This window comes from Jatropha curcas, chromosome 1 (assembly GCF_041381405.1).
Source record: "Jatropha curcas cultivar XTBG-Jc1 chromosome 1, XTBG_Jcur_1.0, whole genome shotgun sequence".
NCBI lineage: Eukaryota > Viridiplantae > Streptophyta > Magnoliopsida > Malpighiales > Euphorbiaceae > Jatropha > Jatropha curcas.
In genome coordinates this window covers 9514410-9534815 of record NC_143151.1, presented here as the reverse complement: position 1 = coordinate 9534815, position 20406 = coordinate 9514410, and the positions used below count along the sequence as shown (strand labels likewise).

Below are 20406 nucleotides of genomic sequence, written 5' to 3'. Positions count from 1 at the left end.
AAAGAGGTGGCTGTAGAGAAAAAAGGATTCGCTTGTTTGATAGGTGGAATTTTTTGGACAACAAAGAAGTGTCAAGTAGATAGGTTTAGTGTTGGGTTAGGGATTAACAGTAGTAATACTACGGTTATAAGATTATGGATATGGGAGATGATGGCGTTGATGAGGCTGATGATGGTGACTTTCCAATCCTCAGGTTAAATATGACTGGAGAGGCGGAAAGTCAAAAAGAAAAGAGGTGAAAATACCAAATGTGGGGCCAAATATGCATCCAATAATACAGATGTGGGGCCTACATAATTGTAATGTGCTTTCCAGCTGTCCATTTGAGTAGGAAATACCAAATTGTAAATTTTTAAAAATCCATATACTCACTTAGATAGTATTTTTCGTTCAAATATTAAAATAAAAAAAACGTAAATGTTCATATATCAATAATAAGAATATTCCAAAAGTTAATTATTTGAAAAGGGAAAAGAAAAAATAAAATTGAACGGAATGGACATTATTTATTTATTTATTTATTTATGAATGGAATGGAATTGACGTTATGATTGCAAGTAAACTCCTAAATTACTCTTAAAAAGTAGTGGAATGTCTACAACGGTTCAAGTTTTGAGCAAGAGGATGTCAAAATCCCTTGCACGTGTACAAGAAAAAGAATGGTTTCTAATATTTTGTCATCTTTCTCGGGGAAGAAACGCGGCTATGAAGTGGTAAAACATTGAGATTATATCAAACGAGTCCACGTTGACACATTAAAACTGCTTTTAAAAGGGTCAAAATGGAATTTTTAATTTATTTATTATCCACAAGAAACCGAGACCGCGTCCAGACGACGACAAGCATCATCAGAAGTACAAAGGGGGGCTACTTGACAGCTATATGATTTTCCATTATTTTTTAATATTTTGTAATTAATAAAAGAGGGCTTGTCCTTTTATTTTTAGTTGCTTAATATCATATTCGGCTGTCTCTTTCATTTGATTTCCTTCAGCATCAGAATTATCTTTACCATTTTCGTAAAATTCATCGTCAAAATCATTATCCATTGGACTCCTTCAAATGCTCCACTTTTCCTTTTTTTTTTTTTTTTTTTTATTATTTTATAAACACTAGCCCGTATTTGTATCGATTTTTAGTATCTTGTCCAATTCATAAAGAAAAGAATGAATACATAAATTTAGTATCAATTTTGCAATTTTAATTTTACGACACTTAAATTTTACAAATAATATATCGTGTATTTAAATTTATAAATTTTAATAATATTATACACCTTTTGATATTAATGTTAATATTTTTTTAAAATTTTTTACTTTTATCTATAGAATATCGATTTGATATTTAGTTAACATAATTTTTGAAATAATAATTTTTTATAATTTTTAATTTTTTAATGAGTGTTTAATTGATCTAATTTTGCAAGTTGAAGTGTTCAACAAAATAAATTTGAAAATTAATGTATTTAATAGGTTGTAATTTTATTTGTTTTTTTAAAAAAATTTATATATATATTTTTGAATATCGGGGAGGGGAATTTGAAATCTATTGACACATCATATATATACTTACCATTAGTTATATCTTAGTGTCCCAAAAAAAAAAATTTTACGTGTAACAGCTAATCAAATTTATCACGCTCTATTGTAAATCACTAAATAAACAACGAACTATACTATAATAACTGATAGCTATTATTTTTAATTAACAAAATTAGTTATTTAGTAGCTAGTAATTGTCGTGTTACCTATGAGTTATTTTACTAGGGTTTCATCAAACTTTAAAAGAAGTAACATTCATAATTTAGTCTCTCAAATTCTAAGCATGAACCTTAGTATAAACGTCGTGCCACCAAACATTGTAAATCAGGGATGACCACGGTTCGGTTCAAATCAAAATTGAACCGAAACAAAGGTCAAAATCGGCCACTAAACCATAATTGGTTCTGGTTTCAAACCTTAACCGAAAATCATAACCGAATCCGTAAACTTAAGATTCTGTTCTGATTCTTCATTTTTTGAAACCGAAACTAAGATCAAAATCGGCCACTACAACATAGTTAATGGTTTTGATTTCAAATCGTAATCGAAACTGTGAATTTAAGATTCGATTCCGATTCTTTATTTTTTGAAATTGAAACCATTGATTTTGTGTTTAAAACTAGCATTTCCGAATTAAAAACCCATGAAAAATATATTTTTAAAGAAACTCTCGACTTATTTTTTTATTTTATTATAGTTTTTTAAAGTAACTTTTAAGATTTTTTTATTAGATTGGTTTAGGTTTTTTTTATAGTAATGTTTATTATTATTATTATTATTATTATTATTATTATTATTATTTATTCAAGCTACAAATCATAAAAAATTTTTTTAAAAGTTTAAAAATATATTATTTAATTGCGGTTCAAAACTGAAATAGAACCGAAACCGACAGTTTCAAAACCGTTTTAGAAACCGAATAAAAGCAGTTCGATTTAGATCTTACATTTTCTATAACTAGAATCGAGGATTTTGAAACCGAAACAGGTGGTTCTAGAATCGTAGTCATACTTACTCTAAATGACAGGTATAGTGGTCACTAAATATTACATAAAAGTATTTTACCAGTAAATAAAAAAAAAAGAATATATAAAGGAAGACGAACTTTAAATAAAGATTTCAATATTATAACACATTTTTGGAACACAATTACTGAGGAAAACAATTTGGAAAAACACGTGCTAAATCCCTGAACTTATAAAATTTTATCCATTAAACTCCCTAAGCATATTTGTCAACATTGAGCCTTTCAATTTTATTTTTATTAAAATTAAACCCAAAGTGACAAAAAAAAAAAAAACCCAATTCTCATAAAAATATAAACAGAAGAGAACTGTGTTCTTCCATTCTTGAAGCCGAAAAGTTCATTGAAGAAGTTCATTACTATTATCTTCTTTCTTCCAATAAAATTCATCGAGTTATGCCGAAATGTAAAGGGAGAGAATTTGCTTGGTCTGGAAAGAAAATGGACAGAAGAAATGGATGGACATGGAAATTAAAAACAAAATACTCATATGACAACTATATGAGTATCCATTTGAAATATCCATATTTATATCAATTTAAAATTTTACTCTATGTATCTGTCTCAAACTCATTTAAATATTCGTTTAAATATTCATACCCAAATCTATTTAAAATTTTATTATCCGTATCTGCTCCAAATCCGTTTAAAGTACCCCTTAAACAGGTACGGTATCTGCAAATTTTTAAACTATAACAAATCTAAATTTATTTAAAATGTACTCCCTCTGTTTTTTTTTATTTAGAGAAAATAGAAAATGCACAGAAATTAAAGTGGTAGTTAAACTGAATATTTTTTCCAATTTTTACCTAATATGCCCTTAGTTTGCATTCATTGCTCTATTAATTGTGATGGAGCCAACTCACAAAGAGAGAGTCCCAATGGCATATTTATTCAGCAATTAACGCCAAAATGGAGGAAATATTTAAGGAAATACTGTAATTGTTTTGAGAATTCAAAATTTTTCAATTTTGATTTTTTTTCGTTTATATGCACCCAAAGTTAGTGAAAATTTGGCACAAAAATTTTTGGTTACTATAATAGTCTCCTCAACTTCTACAATATGACTACATATAAATTTTGACCAAATCTATAATATGTAATTGCATTCATAGAGCTTTCGAAAATAAGAGCAATAATTTTTCATATCTTAGGAATCCATCATTTTTATTTGATCTTAATGAGATACGGTTCGGGTACCCACGTAAAATGCACTACTCGAACCCGATTACAAATTGGGTACCCAAATTTGTCCCAAATCCGATTATTATTACCCGTTTAAAAATCCAAACCTGTTTAAAAACCCGTTTAGCATTAACAATATTTTTTATTTTAATTTTTTAAAATAAAAATAAGTAAAAATTATAAAATTATTTATTTTGACTTAATAAAGAATATAATATAAATATTAAATAATTATAGCATTAATTATAATTAAAAAAGTGTGTATATATAATTTTTTATTTTAAAAATAATTATTTTACATATTTTTAAATATTTATTAAACGGGTAACGAGTAGCGGATACCTGCGTCCTTGAACCCGAACCCACTACGGGTAGTAAAAATACTACTCAAATCCTTATCAAACCTAATTATTCACTACCCGAACCCGCTAAAATCAGATCGGATCGGATCGGATCGAGTATCCGTTGGGTTGGGTTAAATTGTCATCCCTAGATACGCCCACAACTTTTCAACTGTCAGATTTGAATTATTTACCTTATGACTAAAAAGGATTTTTCTAAAACATAATGTTGGTAGACAGATATAAAAGATGAGCAAATATTTGTAAATATAGCACATTTAAACTACTTATACTCCTACAGGCGAAAAAGATTTATGTCCAATGTATTTTTAATATAATATGAGTACATTCGTTTACTCTTCGATAGTTTACAATTCTATGATAAAATAGCCATTTACTTTTGCTTTGAAAACACAAGGGCATTAAATGTCCAACTTTTTTTTGTTTGTCATTTTCTCTTATTAACCGTGCACAATTAACACAAAGACCCAAATCAAACGAAGGCATTTTAGACTTTGAACAATTGTATCTTTCCCAAAGTTTCTATTTTAAGTAAATTTTTCTATATAAAAAGAAAGCCCTACATTGAAATTTTCTCTAAATAAAGAAAATAGAGGGAGTATTTTTTACTAATAAATGGATAGAGTATTCGCGGGTAATGGGTAGCGAGTACCTAGAATCTTATACTCGTATCTGTTGCGGCTAATAATTTCATTACCCGTATTCGTCTCAAATATATTACTCTCTCTGATTCGTTTATATAGACAAGGTTTCTATTTTCGGCGTTTCATTTATATAAACAAAATTACTTAATTTGGACTATGGCTAAAGTACAAAGTCTAAATTACCTTTGATTTGCTTTGTTTAGAGTACCAACATTTTAGAGAAACAAGAACGTGGCAGACAAAGTTAAAATATTGCATTAAATATAGTTGACTAACCAATTCATGTCTGTATTATCTTTCTCTCTCCGTTTCAAGCAAAATTGCATTTGCACACATTTACTTAACAAAGACTACTGCTTATTTTTTTCTTTATAGTTAGAAATAAGAAATGCGTGTAATAATATTATATGTGCAGTACTTGATGTAAAAGCACTTACATTTGCAATATTTGAGCACATATTTTTATTATCCAGAAAATGATTTGAAACAACGTTTTATAAAGACAACTAATGCACTTTTTAAACTAAAAAAAAAAACACATTTTTTGAACTACCAAATGTCATTTATTCTTTAAAGCTTATGAAACTACTATCACATGGCAAATATGTTCGCAATAGGATGTTGCACTGTTGTTGCTAATCCCTTAACTATGGTTGCATTAACTTCAATTACCATTTATCCATAGCAAGTATGTTCGCAATGAGCATTCATCCCATTTGTAACTAGTGCATCATTTTTTGTAATATGTCAAACTCTATAAACTGACTTATTTGAAATAGACAAAGTGTGCACAACTTTCTCGATAGAGCACGAATTTTTAACACTCCTTACATTTTAGAAATAAGCATGTTTTTCACTAAATTTTTAGTTTCTCCTGTCATGTTCTTTTTCTTTGCTCCCTTCTTTGCACCCATGCCAGAAGGGTATTGTGTGAATTCAAGCTCTTCATCATGATTCGATGATTGTGTATTTTCTTTTGCATTTAAATTGATCAAAGTCCAAGGACTAACGGTCAGAGTGAGCACAACTTCTAAAGTTATGGGCGAATCAAGAGGTTGTGGATTCAAATTAAATGGATATGGCATGGCTGTGGCTGTGGACTTTTGGATTTTTTACTATTGTTCATATGCATTGTTAGCTATTGGTTGACGTTATTTATAAGTGGGTATTTGAGAAGAATTTGAAAAGACAATTGATGCTGTCAAAATTTTAGCTTCAAAAAGGTTATTTGCACATAGTTCCTTTATTAAGTGTCCACATTTTTTAAACGAAAATTAAAATTTCATTTTCCACCAAATTTTTGCACTAAAAATGGGAGTGCCAAATTTAAAATTTTGATTATGAGGTAAAACTTGATGTCAATTAGGAGAAATCAATGGATTTTTGTTGTGATTCGTCCTTTAATTATGAGTATAAGTCATTAATTGTGTTTATGAGAATAAATTGGCATGACATATTTGACCTTTAAAGCAAAATTCAATTAATGCAACGTTGGTGGCAAAATATAAAAGATTTGACCAAAAATCATAATTTAACTAATTTTTTAATCTATATGCAAAGTTAGTTGTGTCTATATAAATGAATCAGATGAAGTATTATATATATATATATATATATATATATATATATATATATATATATATATATATATATATATATATATATAACAGGCGTGGAAAGCACTAATCGCATAATAGTGATTTTCTCACTATGCCCCTTTACTTTTCTTTAATTATATTTTTTATTATTCTATAATTAAATTCTTGCCACAATAGTAATTTTACTTACTTAATCCTTTTATAATTATTTAATTACATTACCATCCAATATTATTTTTCTACTTAACCTTTTTATTATTTTTTAATTACATTATTACTTTAACTTAAATAATTATTTATTTAAAATTCCTTAAATTAAAATTTTTTAATTTATATAAATGAAACTTAATATGAGTTTTTTATCGCATTTTCAGAATGCATAATTATAAATAATTTGAATAGTTAATTTTATAATATATAAAATTGATGTACCTTTGATTTAAAATACAAAAAATTATTAATGGTTAACTTTTTTCGTTAATTTGCTTTTTTTTTTTTTTCATTTTTTTAGATTCAATTAATCAATTTATCTTCTCTCGTAATATGGAAATCTTTAGAATTTGAAAGTTTTGGTTGTTCATATACAAGTTACTGTTAACATTAAGTACTATCAATATGTGCACTTATAATAAACAATTATTCATCAAATATTAATATTAAATATCGATAATATTTTTTTAAGCAAATTAAAGATTGATGTTATAAACTTATATAAAGCTCTACTAATACCATTTTGAAAATAATATTTATTTATTCTTTTATTAGTCCAATCAATAAAATAATAATATTGATATCGTATTTAAACCCATGAATAATAATATCTATATAAATTTATATTTTTATGATTTTTCTTTTTAAATTGACTCAAACTAAAGTTTCAAAGGTAAAACATTAATAAAAATTGATTTTTATTTTATTTATACAAATTGCTCATTTTCATTTGAGAAATATTATTATTTAATAGATTCGTATTTAAGGCTTTTATTTTTTATATATTCACATTAAAAGGCTTTAATTGATGACATTAATATTTTTTCAACTAATTATGAATATAAATTGTCTTTGATGGTTATTTAAATAATAAATTATTGATGACATTAATTTCATTAATAATTTTATTAATTATTATTGTTATTTTTAAAAAATATTTTATAATTATTATAGGTTGACAGTATAATTGTATTGTTAAAAAATTTACGATGAATGTGTCAACTAAGACAAAAACAAACATATATGAATTTTTAACCTCATTTGGTTGAAAAAATGTATTTATGTTTGTGTGATAACAAATATTTTGACAAAACTCTACTAGAAGTAGCATTATCAAATAGTATAGATATTATTATAGTTTATCATATAACTACATCTACATGATAATGTCAATATAGTATTCATAATGATGTGTAAAAGTTAAATTATTACAAAGTCAACAAATATGAAATGATGTGCATAAATTTTTATTATAAAATTTCAAATTCCTTTTATATCATAACACAACTTTAAAATCGTATTTATAAATATACGATTTACAACAATTAACTAGTACATTGCCAGGTTATATGCTTGTTTATAACTATTTGTACTTTGATAAAATGGATTGAAGCAGAACAAATATCTTAAAATACCAGATCTCACTTTCATCCCTGCCCAATCAATATTTGGATTTTGATAGGACACCGTTTCTAGTTTCTTATTTGGCAATTGTACCGAGGAGCATTTGTATCTTTTCCTACACAATTAACATCTAAAGAACTAAATTAGATGCTAGGATAATACACAAGCAAAAACACAGCCGTAAATTAGTTTATTTTTCAAAATACAGTGACAAAATACATGTACAAGATCATAATTTTTCATTAATATATTTATATCTAATTTTTATAATTTAATGGGATTAGCTGTCCCATAGATAGGGATGGCAATGAATACCCGCTTAAAATGCACTACCGGAACCCATTCTAAACTCAATTATAGTTACCCATTTAAAAATTTGAACCCATTTAAATACCCATTTATCATTAAAAATATTTTTTATTTTAATTTTTTAAAATAAAAAACAAGTAAAAATTATAAAATTATTTATTGACTTAATAAAAAATATAATATAAATATTAAATAATTTTAACATTAATTATAATTAAAAGTGTGCATATGTAATTTTTTATTTCAAAAAAATAATTATTTTAAATATTTTTGAAAATATTTATTAAACAGATACTAGATAGCAGATACTTACGTCCTTAAACCTGAATCCAATACGAGTAATAAAAATACTACCCGAACCCCCCAAACCTGTTTATTCACTAACCCAACCCGTTAAAATCGGATCAGATTAAATCGGCTTATATTGTCATCCCCACACATGGATTATTCAAAATGAGTGGAATTAGGGTTAACAACTGGTCGAATACCTACTCAAAATGCACTATCCAAATTCAATTATGATTAGGTATCTAAATCTGTCTTGAACTCGATTAGAAATTCATCTTTAATATTCAAACCGTTTAGCATTAAAATATATATATTTTTTTTAAAAAATAAACATTACAAAATTATTATTTTGACATAATAAAAAATATAACATAAGCATTAAATATAATTATAGCATTTATTATAATTAAAATGTATATATATATATATATATAGTAATTATTTTAAATATTTTTAAAATATTAATTAAACCGATGATGGATAGCCAAATCTTCAAATCCAAACCCGAGAATACTATAAAATCTGTCCAAAACCTGAGAATTCACTGTTCAAACCCGTCAAAATCAAATTGGATAGGATATCCGCCGGGTTCACTAACATTGTCATCCCTTGAGCGGAACTGCTCGCTTTCTGACAGCCGGAAAGTGAGAATTCGGTACCCCATCTGCACGCGTATTGAAAACAATGTACTAGCTCTGGTAAATATTATATTTATAGGCTTATAGCCACAAATAAAGAGAGTCACTTGCCTGGCCCGTAAAATTGTTGGACATTGACCAATAAACATCACTGTATAGCTTAAGAGCGAGGACCCACAACCATAAATTGTTGGACATTGACCAATAAACATCACTGTATAGCTTAAGAGAGAGGACCCACAACCATAAATGAAAGAATCAAGGGTTCAAATCACCCTAGCAAAAAGGGTGCAGCTAACGAGTCCTATACCGGCAGTTCGGAAATAACGAGTGGATGACTCGTTCAAATAAGGATAAAGAATTGCATGGACTTGTGGAGAATCATCATAGGACAAAAACTACTATCTTCTTTGAGCAACCGCGTGGGAGCTTTCGCCAATCACAAACCTTTGCCATTTTTTCTCATTTCACTCGGCAAATCCATTTGGACAAAACTGTATATATATATATATATATATATATATATATATATATATATATATATATATATATAACCCATGGCCAAAAATGTTATAGACAACATTACAACACAATTAATAGCAACAACAGCAAAAACAAGAATGGGGGATCTTCCACCAGGTTTTCGGTTCTATCCAACAGAAGAGGAGCTAGTTTCCTTCTATCTGCATAACAAGCTAGAAGAGAGGAGACAAGAACTAAACCGTGTTATCCCAGTTACTGATATTTACAACATAGAGCCGTGGAATCTCCCAAGTAAAAAATCTTATTTTAGTCTTATTTGTTTTATATTAATGAATTCAGTATTCGAAAATGCTCGAACCTTAAAAGTTTGTTTCCTGCAATATGTTGTAGAGCTTGCAGGAGAAAGATGTCAAGGAGACACTGAGCAATGGTTCTTCTTTGCACCAAGACAAGAAAGAGAAGCCAGAGGAGGAAGACCCAGGCGCACTACAGCTTCTGGGTACTGGAAGGCCACTGGTTCCCCTGGTTATGTTTACTCATCAGATAGCAAAGTGATTGGGGTGAAGAAAACCATGGTTTTCTATAAGGGGAAAGCTCCCACAGGAAGAAAAACCAAATGGAAGATGAACGAGTATAGAGCCATTGAAGGAGCTGCTGACCCATCCAATACTACCGTTCCTAAGGTGTATATATAGTTTATAATAAATCTTTTGGTGTATTTTTCAATTTAAAAAAAAAAAGGAAAGAAAGAGCCAGTCTTGCAGTTTCTTATGCAGTTACTATTATTTTCCATCTCCCATTTCTAATCAATATTTCTTATACGTAGCTGAGGCATGAATTTAGTTTGTGCCGAGTCTACATAACATCAGGGAGTTTTCGAGCATTTGATAGACGTCCACTAGAAGCCGTGGCAAGAGAGACACAACTTCTTGGTTATGCGGCAACAACATCTGCTCAAGACCATAGAATGGTGGACAACTCAAGCTCACCTGACACTTCATGCTCAGGAGGAGATCATGCTGACCTCCCAGGGACAGCAGGAAGTGCCAACGTGGATATGGTTGATGGTTTACCCCAACCACTATGGGACTGGGAACAACTGAATTGGCTTTGATTAAAAGCACATGTATCTTAGCAGCCCTGCTGCACAGTTCTAGGTAGCTTTTCTATGCAAGAATAGGCAACATAGGATAGCTTAACTTCACAAGTAGTAAATTCTTTTTCCTGCAAATTATTGCATACTAATGAAATATAAATTTTTTGGTAAGAAATTTGAAGTTTCAAAGCCTACTTTTGGTAATTGAGAGACCCATTACCTGTTTCAAGCTATGGTCTGTACGGCATTTAACTTTGGTCGCCTTGATGTCATGTCACCATCTGATTTTACTGCAATTGAACCTATGTTGTGAAATGAATAAAAACAAAAGAAATAAGAAGCTGTGAAGTCATCAATGAGATAAGAAATAAGAAATAAGAAGCACTAAGCACTACATCAATGAGATACTTGAAACTTAAAATCAGACAGCTGTGAAGTCAAGTTACGTTGCCTTCAAGCTGTATATTTGAGACACTTTTGAGTCTTAAGTCAAGGTTCATGACGAGATATTTTTGAACCATGCATGCAATGCAATTGTCAAGGGAAAGGAAATTCACTAAAGCAAACCAGTTTCAAAAACAGTAAACAAGCCAGGGATTCTCTTCTTAAGCAGATTGAAAACACAAAATTTGAGAACACATAAAAGATCAATGATAAAGTTTGAAAACAATATGGATTACCATCTGAATTATTCTCAACCTCACAGAAATTTAACTTCAACTTTTTTTTCACCTTCTTCTTTTGCCACAAAATTTTGCACCTTATACATAGGTCAGTAATTCACAAATAATCATCTTACTTGCAAGATTTGTATGGTTAAAGCTGGTAATTCTCAGATTGCTTATATAAAATTGGTTAACTGCATCAACCAGTGAGGTAAATGATTCCTCAAGCGATCTATGTACAAAAACATAATTATAAATTACTCTTTCCCCCATTCCTGATGCAGATGATCCACTTCTGTAGCTTTACACTAGCTATTCAGCAAAATGAAAATTAGATGGAGGGAATATGCCGTTACAACTGTTATCCATTCAAGATCACAAAACAAGGAAGCTCAAAGGAGAGAACCTAAAGTTGCAAATTGAAATTAATTGATTGAATCAATGCAATTATCTTAGGAAATAGGATTAACAATGAACTGAATCTGACAATGTATAAAAAAGGCGTTAAGTTCCTAGTGCACCCTGTCTCAAGGACCAGCTAACAACTCAACGCTGATATTGTTTCAGAAGATTGCAAATGAAGTCTCTAGGTTGGGGAAAAATTACACCTCAACCAATAAAGTTCAATTGGTAATTAAGTTGAATTTTTTATTTTGGTCTCAAATCAAGAGGAGAAGAAAGAACTTAGGATCTGTAAGCTACTCAGACATGACACACAAGATTGAACAACTTAAGGTGGACAAGTCAAGGTCCACATACATGTCAGTGCTAAACCAATGCTTAAAACAATGAAATGCTTGGTTCAAAAATTCTTTCTCCCAATCCCAATTCCTCATGTAGATGACCTGCTTCTGCAGCATTACTCTAGCTTTCAGCATTGTGAAGATTAGAGGGAAGGAATAAGTCGTCACTACTGTTGTCCATTCAAGATCACAAAATAAGCAAGCTCAAAGGAGAGAAACAAAAATTGCAAATTGAAGTTAATTGATTGAACCAGTGCAATTATATTAGGAAACAGGATTGAACTGAATCTGACAATGGAGTCCTAGAAAAAGAGACATAAAGTAAAAAAGGGCATTAAGTTCCTGCAGCACCCTGCCTCATGGGCCAGGTAACAACTCAAGAAGAAACAGAACTCTAGGATCTGTGCTACTTACACAGGACACACCAGATTGAACAACTTAAGGTGGTCAAATCAAGGTCCACATAATATGTCACAGTGCTAAACTGATGCTTAAAATTAGATAAATGCTTGGTTGAAAATTTGTTCTTAACAGCATAAAAGAAATATAAACATTGAAACACCATAAAACTGGAATGTTTTGCTGGCATTCTGCAGAGAGCTATAGTATAACATTATTTTCAAAGAATCTACAAACAGCAAATCAATTATTGGCCACATCTACTGCAAGGGAAGGAATTTGCATTCTTATGATGAAATGCATAAAAGCGAAGGTTGGCAAAACAAATCTAGCAATTTGCAAGAATGGAGCAAATACTCCAGTAAAAGGCATAGTGTCCACGTGGAGAAAATGAAGTCTGCCACAGATTGTGGTCAATTTGTATATTCTACCAATTTCAATTTGCAAAAACAACCGTTTACATCCCTTATGAAATATAATGAGATTGAATGCAGTTGCTGGTGCAGCAATTTCTAACAGATCATAATTAAGAAAGGAAATTCCTTGTGCAAAGCGTACACTAAAGCTTACTTCAACATGGGAAAACTCATATATCTATACTTGACTGCCTTCTGAGTGCTGCAAATATGTAGACTAATAACAATGCAATTTTGCACATTTTAGATCTTGCCTTCTTGGTGATTTACACTATGTGAATCTAACTATAAATGGACTAGGCTCCTCATACGCTTTTGTAACTAATAAAAAACCACAGCTAGTAACATGCATCACCCCTTAATTAATTTTGTTTTCACTAACTTATATCAGTTGCTAATGCTCACCAACACCAATATCAACTTTGGCACTAACCAAAAGTTTTTAGTTTTAAAAGTTTATGTGAAGACATCACCAATACTGACATATTCAGTTTATCCAAAACTGCATAATACAAACCTTAGTCCATCATACATACACCATATATGTTGTGATGTTTTGTAAATGCAAGGACCCATGTGATTTAGAGTTATATCTTTTGCCTTATGCTTTAACACTCCTATGCATGTCATGACCTGAATAATAGAATTCCACACACTGAGTTTACAGTTGTATACTTGAATTAAGAAATCATCATTTTCAAAATCCATATTCTCTCTAAAGGAAATCATTAGGACAAAGCCTTTGTATTGATGTTTGATTTAATAAAACAATGCGTAAATTATACTAAAATGGTCAACAAATTTTGCATTTAGTTTCATTAAGGTCACATAACTTCAATTTGTAATTTAGTTAGAGACCAATTTTCATTTTTGTTCTAAGGGAAGGTTACTCATTGGAATTCGATCATCGGAAGAACATGGTACTAAAATAAAATATTTCACATAAAAAAAATATTTTCTCTTGGTAGACTAATTTGGAATCTACCAATTAATCCAGCTAACAAATAGTGGCACATACATGAAACAAGTTTTTTTAAAAAAAGGAAAAAACTTTTTCACTCTACTATTTGTGTTTTGTATCCTTCTCCTTCTTATACGTTTTCTTAATCACAATTTTTTTTGTGAAATATATAATATTTAATGTCATTTTACCATTCCAGTAATCGGAATCGTGAGTAACCTCTCGTTAACAAAAAATCAAAATTTAGTAACTAAAAAATGACAAGTTGAAGTGACATAACATTAATTAACTAAGTGCAAAGTTTGGTGACCATTAGAATAATTTACCCAATACACCATCCCCTAGCAGATCATTGATCAGCAATGACTTGCAGAATTGACAAATCATATCTCGTGATCTTTAGAAATCCTAAGCAATTAAGTTGGTCAATTTTTGTTGCTTACGAATCAATACATCAATTCTTGCACACATAAATACATTCATATCCCTTTGCCAACTAACCTATTTGCAAGCATGCTACCCCACCAATTGTTCAACTGAGTCTCCTCAACATAAGGATCAAATTCTCAATGGTTTAATTATCTGATAGAGAGAAGCAATCAAAAAAATCAATACTAGCAATTACACTCACCTAATTCAACACTGTTTGACAAATGAGTCACACTTGTAGTATCACGTGTTAAGAAAAAAAAAGTTCACTAAAGAAAAATTCAATAGTTTGAGAAAAAGTCAAATGTGAAGTAAAACCATCACAATAACATCATGGTAATCTCAGCCATTTCATTTTCCATAGTTGATTTTGCTCCTAAACTGTCACCAATTACAGCAAAAGAAAGACCAACTGACAGATTATACGAACTTTATCATACATATCATTTTTTATAATAACTAACAACTACAGTAAAAAAATAAGAAAAAGAAAGATCCAACTTAACAAAAGTCTGACACTGTCTTTTTCTCTCGTTTGGGCAGATAACACTTCCTCGAAAAAATTGCCAATAAACCCCCAAATGCTATTTTCCTAAAAAAAATATTAAGAAATGGGGAAAGAAAGCAACTTGCGAGCATATAGACATAAGTTGTTTTGAATATTCTCTGCAATATTAAACCTTTCTCGATACTGTAAATTCCAGGAATCAAACAGAAACTTTACCATCAAGCGAACATAAAATGGAAACACAGCAAAATTCTCCGACGAAATAAAGAGCAAACAAAGCTGACATGCATTTTAGATACAGCATACAATCATGAATCATAAGACACTGTATTGAGAATTAAACATGGAAATAGAAACGAGCTAAGGGGAAAAGAGGTACCTGACAAATTTTGCATCCTTTTTCTGCAACTAAAAGGTGAGAAAGTGAGGAAGTGGGTCTCGTCTAGTGATAGAAAGAGGCAGAGGACTAGAGGAGACCATAGAATATTGACTGAGAGCAGAAAAACTTTCCGCCCGAAATGTGTACTCACGGATTCTGACGCTTCAAAAGTTCAAATTTTATTTTCATCCTTTAGTTTTTCAAGAATTGCTTTGTCTTTCTCCCCTTTTTGTTTTCTTCTTTCTATTTTATTTTATATTCTAAGCGTACATGAATAACTCGCAAAATAATGTCCTTGTTTAGACAATTTACCAAAATAATTTAAGGCTACTGATATTTTCAAATTACATCATTATATCATGCCTAAATCATTAGAATCTAACTTTGCCGATCAAAGTGTAGTCTGAATGATTTTTTTTTACTTCTAATAGAAGATGTAGAAAGTAAGAGGTTTCGAGTTCGATCCTCTCCACTATAAAAGTTATCACTAATTTGGTGACTGTTATTTAAAGGGCAATGCTTCCCCTTGCTGTATAGCTCACAATGTTATTTTGGCCCATTGAACTTCTATATATAAAAAAGAAAAAATATAACTTTCTTGAACTTTAATTTTTAATTACAATAATACTTTAATTTCAAATTGTACCTAATCTAATAAATAAATATTATTTTCATTGAATCTAAATGGTCATAGTCAGGTTAATAAAAAATTCGCTATTTAATAATATCCTAACTAATATTGATTAGATATTTATTTGAAATGTATCTCTTTCTAAAAAACCAGATCATTGCATCAAGATTGAGACTAGCGAGGAAAATGAATTGTATATTTGTTTTTCTTTATTTCTTTGTTTATCTTTTTCTTCTTTTATATTTGATAGAGATATTATTGTTTTCAAATTTTGAACTGCAAAATAATCACCACAACAATCATATAAAGGTAAGCTCAAATTACGGCACATTTATTTATTTATTTATTTATTATCTTTTCTTATGTTTGAAGATAAGTTACGGCAAAACACAAATCGTCGAATAGGAGGTGAAAATATTTGAAGATAAGTTAGCATTGTAGAGAAAGATATTTTGTGGAGATGAAGATCAATGAACAATTATTCCATCAACGAATGAGAGATTGGCGCTTTGGCCTGTACAAAAGGCAAAGGAGGAATTTAGTTAATGAAATGTGTAACTTCATTCTTTTCCTAGCTTGGGAAGATATATGTGATTGATGAACTTTGTAATTGTTTACGATCAACATCCAATAGCAGCTCCTTACCTTTGTAGTTTTTCTCCTCCTACACTTTCTATATTTATTTCATTTTGAATTATGTTGTTGTTTGAATAGTAGCCCCAAATTATGTTGATAGGACTCAGAAAAATTTCCACACTGAAGTTATTTTTGTAGGACAAGGTGAGACTAAGCAAATTGCACTACAAGTTGCTGTTGATATTTATGGTATAATTTCTCTTTGCCGGGATTTTTTTTAAAGCCAAGATATCATATTTTTACTAAATTCAAGAAAATTTTCTGTTTAAAAATTATAAAGATGAGCAAATTCATATTTTTAATGCTTATAAAATCCTAAGTAAAAATTAGTATATGATTTGAAAGAAATTAATTAATGTCCTTGACATTAACATTTTATTCGTATAAGATAGAAATCTAAATTGAATAGTTATAGGACATGTGGTTGAAGATGGTAAGGGACAATTGTCCCACATCGGAAAAAGATTAAAGCAGGGTATATAAGTTAAGTGGTGGTAAAGATAACGGCCATCCATTTCAAAGCTCGTCGGTGAAGCCCAACACTCCACAACAACGAAAGCCTGAGCTCAACTCAAGCTCATGGTCCTCCATTGAGGGCCATCCATAATTAACCAAAGAGCAATCAATAATATTATATAATTTTTTAATTTTATTTAATATTCATAAACTTAATATTTTTATCCATATCTAAAAATATATTTAAAAATATTATATATAAAAATTCGTTTGAATCGTATTAAATCTGATCGGACCTTCTGGTTCAATGAACTTCTACCTTCACTGGTTCAATGACCGATCGAGTTCTCAGAACATTGTACAATCTATCTAAATAAAATGAACAATAGATAAGAGTGTACAAAAACATATTTTGATCTTTGAATACTCAAAAGTTTTTAAATCTCAAATAATTTGATTTTTGAACACTCAAATAAATAAGGATTAAGTACTATTATTAATCAATACTTTATTTAAAATATTTTCAGTTATTTTTTTCACAGGTGAAAATCTTTTTTACAAATAATAACATAATAATATTTATTTAAAAAATATATAAACACTTGCGCGCAAAAGCATGAAATAACGACATACATACATACAAAAGAGAATCATTGATTTTTGTTGAGTGTTGACATGGCGCTTCCTTTAAAGATAAAGACTTTCTAATATTTGAATTTTTGTATTTAACTAATTTTAAAAAAAAAGTTATAAGTTTTTGAAAAAAAAATATGCTTCTCATTAAAAATTCTCTCTCTAATTCGTAGTTTTTATGAAAGAGTTTTAAATACAGTGAATTTTGACATTCTCTCTTATTAATTCTTTATAAATTTGTTAAGCGTGGCATCCTTTCAAGTATCGCATGCCGTATGTTTTAAATTTTTGAGCATTGCATTCTTTCTCATAGGCTCGCAGCCATGTTGATGGAATTGGAGATTGACAGCGCGAGGATCAGACTGAAGAGAAGCTTCTTGTTCTTAAGTTACGTTATTGTATTCTTCATAAAAATATTACTTGGACCTTAATTCTTTTACGGTTCTCTATATGTCAAAATACGTATTCAGCATTATGCTTAACAAATAGGAATAAATCAATTAGATCATAAATGACAAACCAAGAAATCTCTGACTATATATTCAACAGTTCTACTTTTTTTAACTCCAATCCTTTTTACGGGCGCAAATTTTTATCCTATTATAGTGCCAATAATTTGATTTTTTTTTTTTTTTTTAAGTTACGTTCTTCTCTTTTTGAGATTCTGTTCATGTGTCTAAACCTATAGTTCTTTAATTCCTCATCCTTTTCCCATGTTTCTTCTTTAACTTAGTAAAGAAATAAAGTTGTTTTTCTCCACTTTTCTTGAAACACTTTCATCATTGTTTGATCATTATCATCATAAAGATCAAAATCTTTTATAGTGTTTGAAGGAACTAAAACACCTTTAGCCTTATTGAAGAGATAATAAAGGATATCTCATTATCAGTAGGTCGAAACCTATAACCTACTGGTAAATTATTGGAATTTTTCATTTTCTTTTTGTTGGATCTCTACCTAAGACAAAACATAATTTTAATGAATTAAAGAACTTAAAAAAGAAAGAAACAACAAACTTCAAAAAAAAAAAAAAGAAACGAAAGTGTAAATTTGCATATTGGATAGATTGATGAGAGAAAACACAACGATAAATTATGCCATGCCAATATGATTATATATATAGTTTGTTATTGTATAATTCAACTGGGAAATGAAAGTATAATAACGCGTTTTGGATAGAAATTCCTTTTGGAAATTAATTTTTTGTACTTATTGGAAGGTCCAAATTAATTTCTTTTTTTGAAAATCTAGAATTAGGGACGACAGCCCCTACTTGTCCCATGTCTATCAATGCTGATGGAGATTAGAGAAGAAAAAATTAATTAAATTGGATAGTTTCCATAAAATGTAGAGAACTGCATAATTTGATTGTATGTAACTTTCTGAAAAGTTGTGGTATAGTCTTAGATTTCATCAACAAACAAAGGTAAAGATCACAAAAATAGAAAATTACTGAAGTAATGAGCAAGTTAAAATAATCTATTGCTCTTGCAAATTACTTAACCAAATTATGTTTTGCATATATATTTTATCATATGATGATGATGTATGTATACTCAGTGATGTAGCCAAGAACGTCAATGACAAAAGAAAATAAAAGCATCAAATTTATCATATCATAATGAGAATCCCATCGAGTAGCTCCCGGTCTCTTTAATGTCATTTCTTGATTTAAACCTTGTCTAGTTCTTATTAGTCCATGTGTAATTTCTTCAATCACTTTATCCATTTGCTTTTCTCAAAGCATATGCCTATGTTTACAAGAACCTCTAATAACATTGCATAAACGAGTAATAGTATTGAAAAAAGAACATATACTTGACTACTTTTTAGCAACAACAAGTGTGAGTTGAGTTGATGGGCAAAACAGTGGATGTAATAAGCATTGGAATTTTCCTTCAAAATCATACTTTTTAAGGCCATGAAATTAACCTTGCATATTACTAGCTCCATCATAGTCTTGACCTCTCAAACTAGATATACTCAAGCCACGAGTAAAGAATAAAGACTTGATACCTTTTGAAGTGATATTGCACTTGTATCACGTACATGCAAAAGACCAATGAATCGTTCGATAACACATACAAATTTATTGATATATCGTATGAGAACTCTCATTTTTCTCTTTAATCGGTATATCTCTACATTCATCAACTAAAATAGAAAATAAATCATTGCCCGTACCTAAAATGATAGCCTTTATCGTCTCAAATGCAGCTGCATTAATGATATCTTTTTGAATATCAGGCAATATGAGTTTGAGATTTTCAAAAGCATTCTTTAACACAACATTATTAATTTCTTCATTAGTCGAAGTCAAGACTTTCAATAACTCAATGAAATTTCATTGATTTGATGAATTTTCAGACTCATTATTTCTTGAAAAGCCAGTCCTTGCATCAAGAGATAGTGAAGATGTACTATAGATGCATTTAACCTACAACAATACTCAATTTTAACTGTTCTAATTATTTTGAAAATGTCACTTCAATATGTTGAGCTTGGTCCATTAAAGCTTGGCAAGCTAATCAACATTTATTGTGATCATGAGTATAGTTTCCTATATGTTCTCTTAATATTTCTTACGCCAAGAGGTAGAACCTCTAGATACAAAAGCATCATAACCTCTTTCATTATATCCAGATGACAAAAATAACAATATAAACAATATGCAGCATCTTTTTCTGTCACAACCCATCTCCTTGGGTCCGACCAGCACTAGGACTCGGGAAAGCATAAAGCATCAAAAGCTCATAGTAAGCCTTTCT

The 20406-nt window shown here is 29.6% G+C and overlaps 1 protein-coding gene, 1 long non-coding RNA gene and 1 pseudogene across 2 annotated transcripts; 1 reads left to right on the top strand and 2 right to left on the bottom strand.

Moving 5' to 3' along the window:
* Window positions 1-8943: 8943 nt before the first annotated feature.
* Window positions 8944-15509, bottom strand: LOC110009893 (uncharacterized). Its single transcript, XR_016322920.1, has 3 exons — window positions 15283-15509; window positions 11003-11084; window positions 8944-9229 (listed from the first exon to the last, which is right to left on the bottom strand). It is a non-coding gene; the product is annotated as an uncharacterized LOC110009893 (long non-coding RNA).
* On the top strand, window positions 9747-10957 carry NAC090 (NAC domain containing protein 90). Its single transcript, XM_012220746.4, has 3 exons — window positions 9747-9977; window positions 10077-10369; window positions 10513-10957. Exons 1-3 carry the CDS (start codon window positions 9761-9763, stop codon window positions 10798-10800), a joined length of 798 nt encoding a protein of 265 aa, XP_012076136.2. The 5' UTR covers window positions 9747-9760; the 3' UTR covers window positions 10801-10957.
* A 3660-nt stretch (window positions 15510-19169) lies between the features above and the next one.
* LOC149498964 (uncharacterized) lies at window positions 19170-20148 on the bottom strand (annotated as a pseudogene).
* Between the last annotated feature and the right edge of the window lie 258 nt (window positions 20149-20406).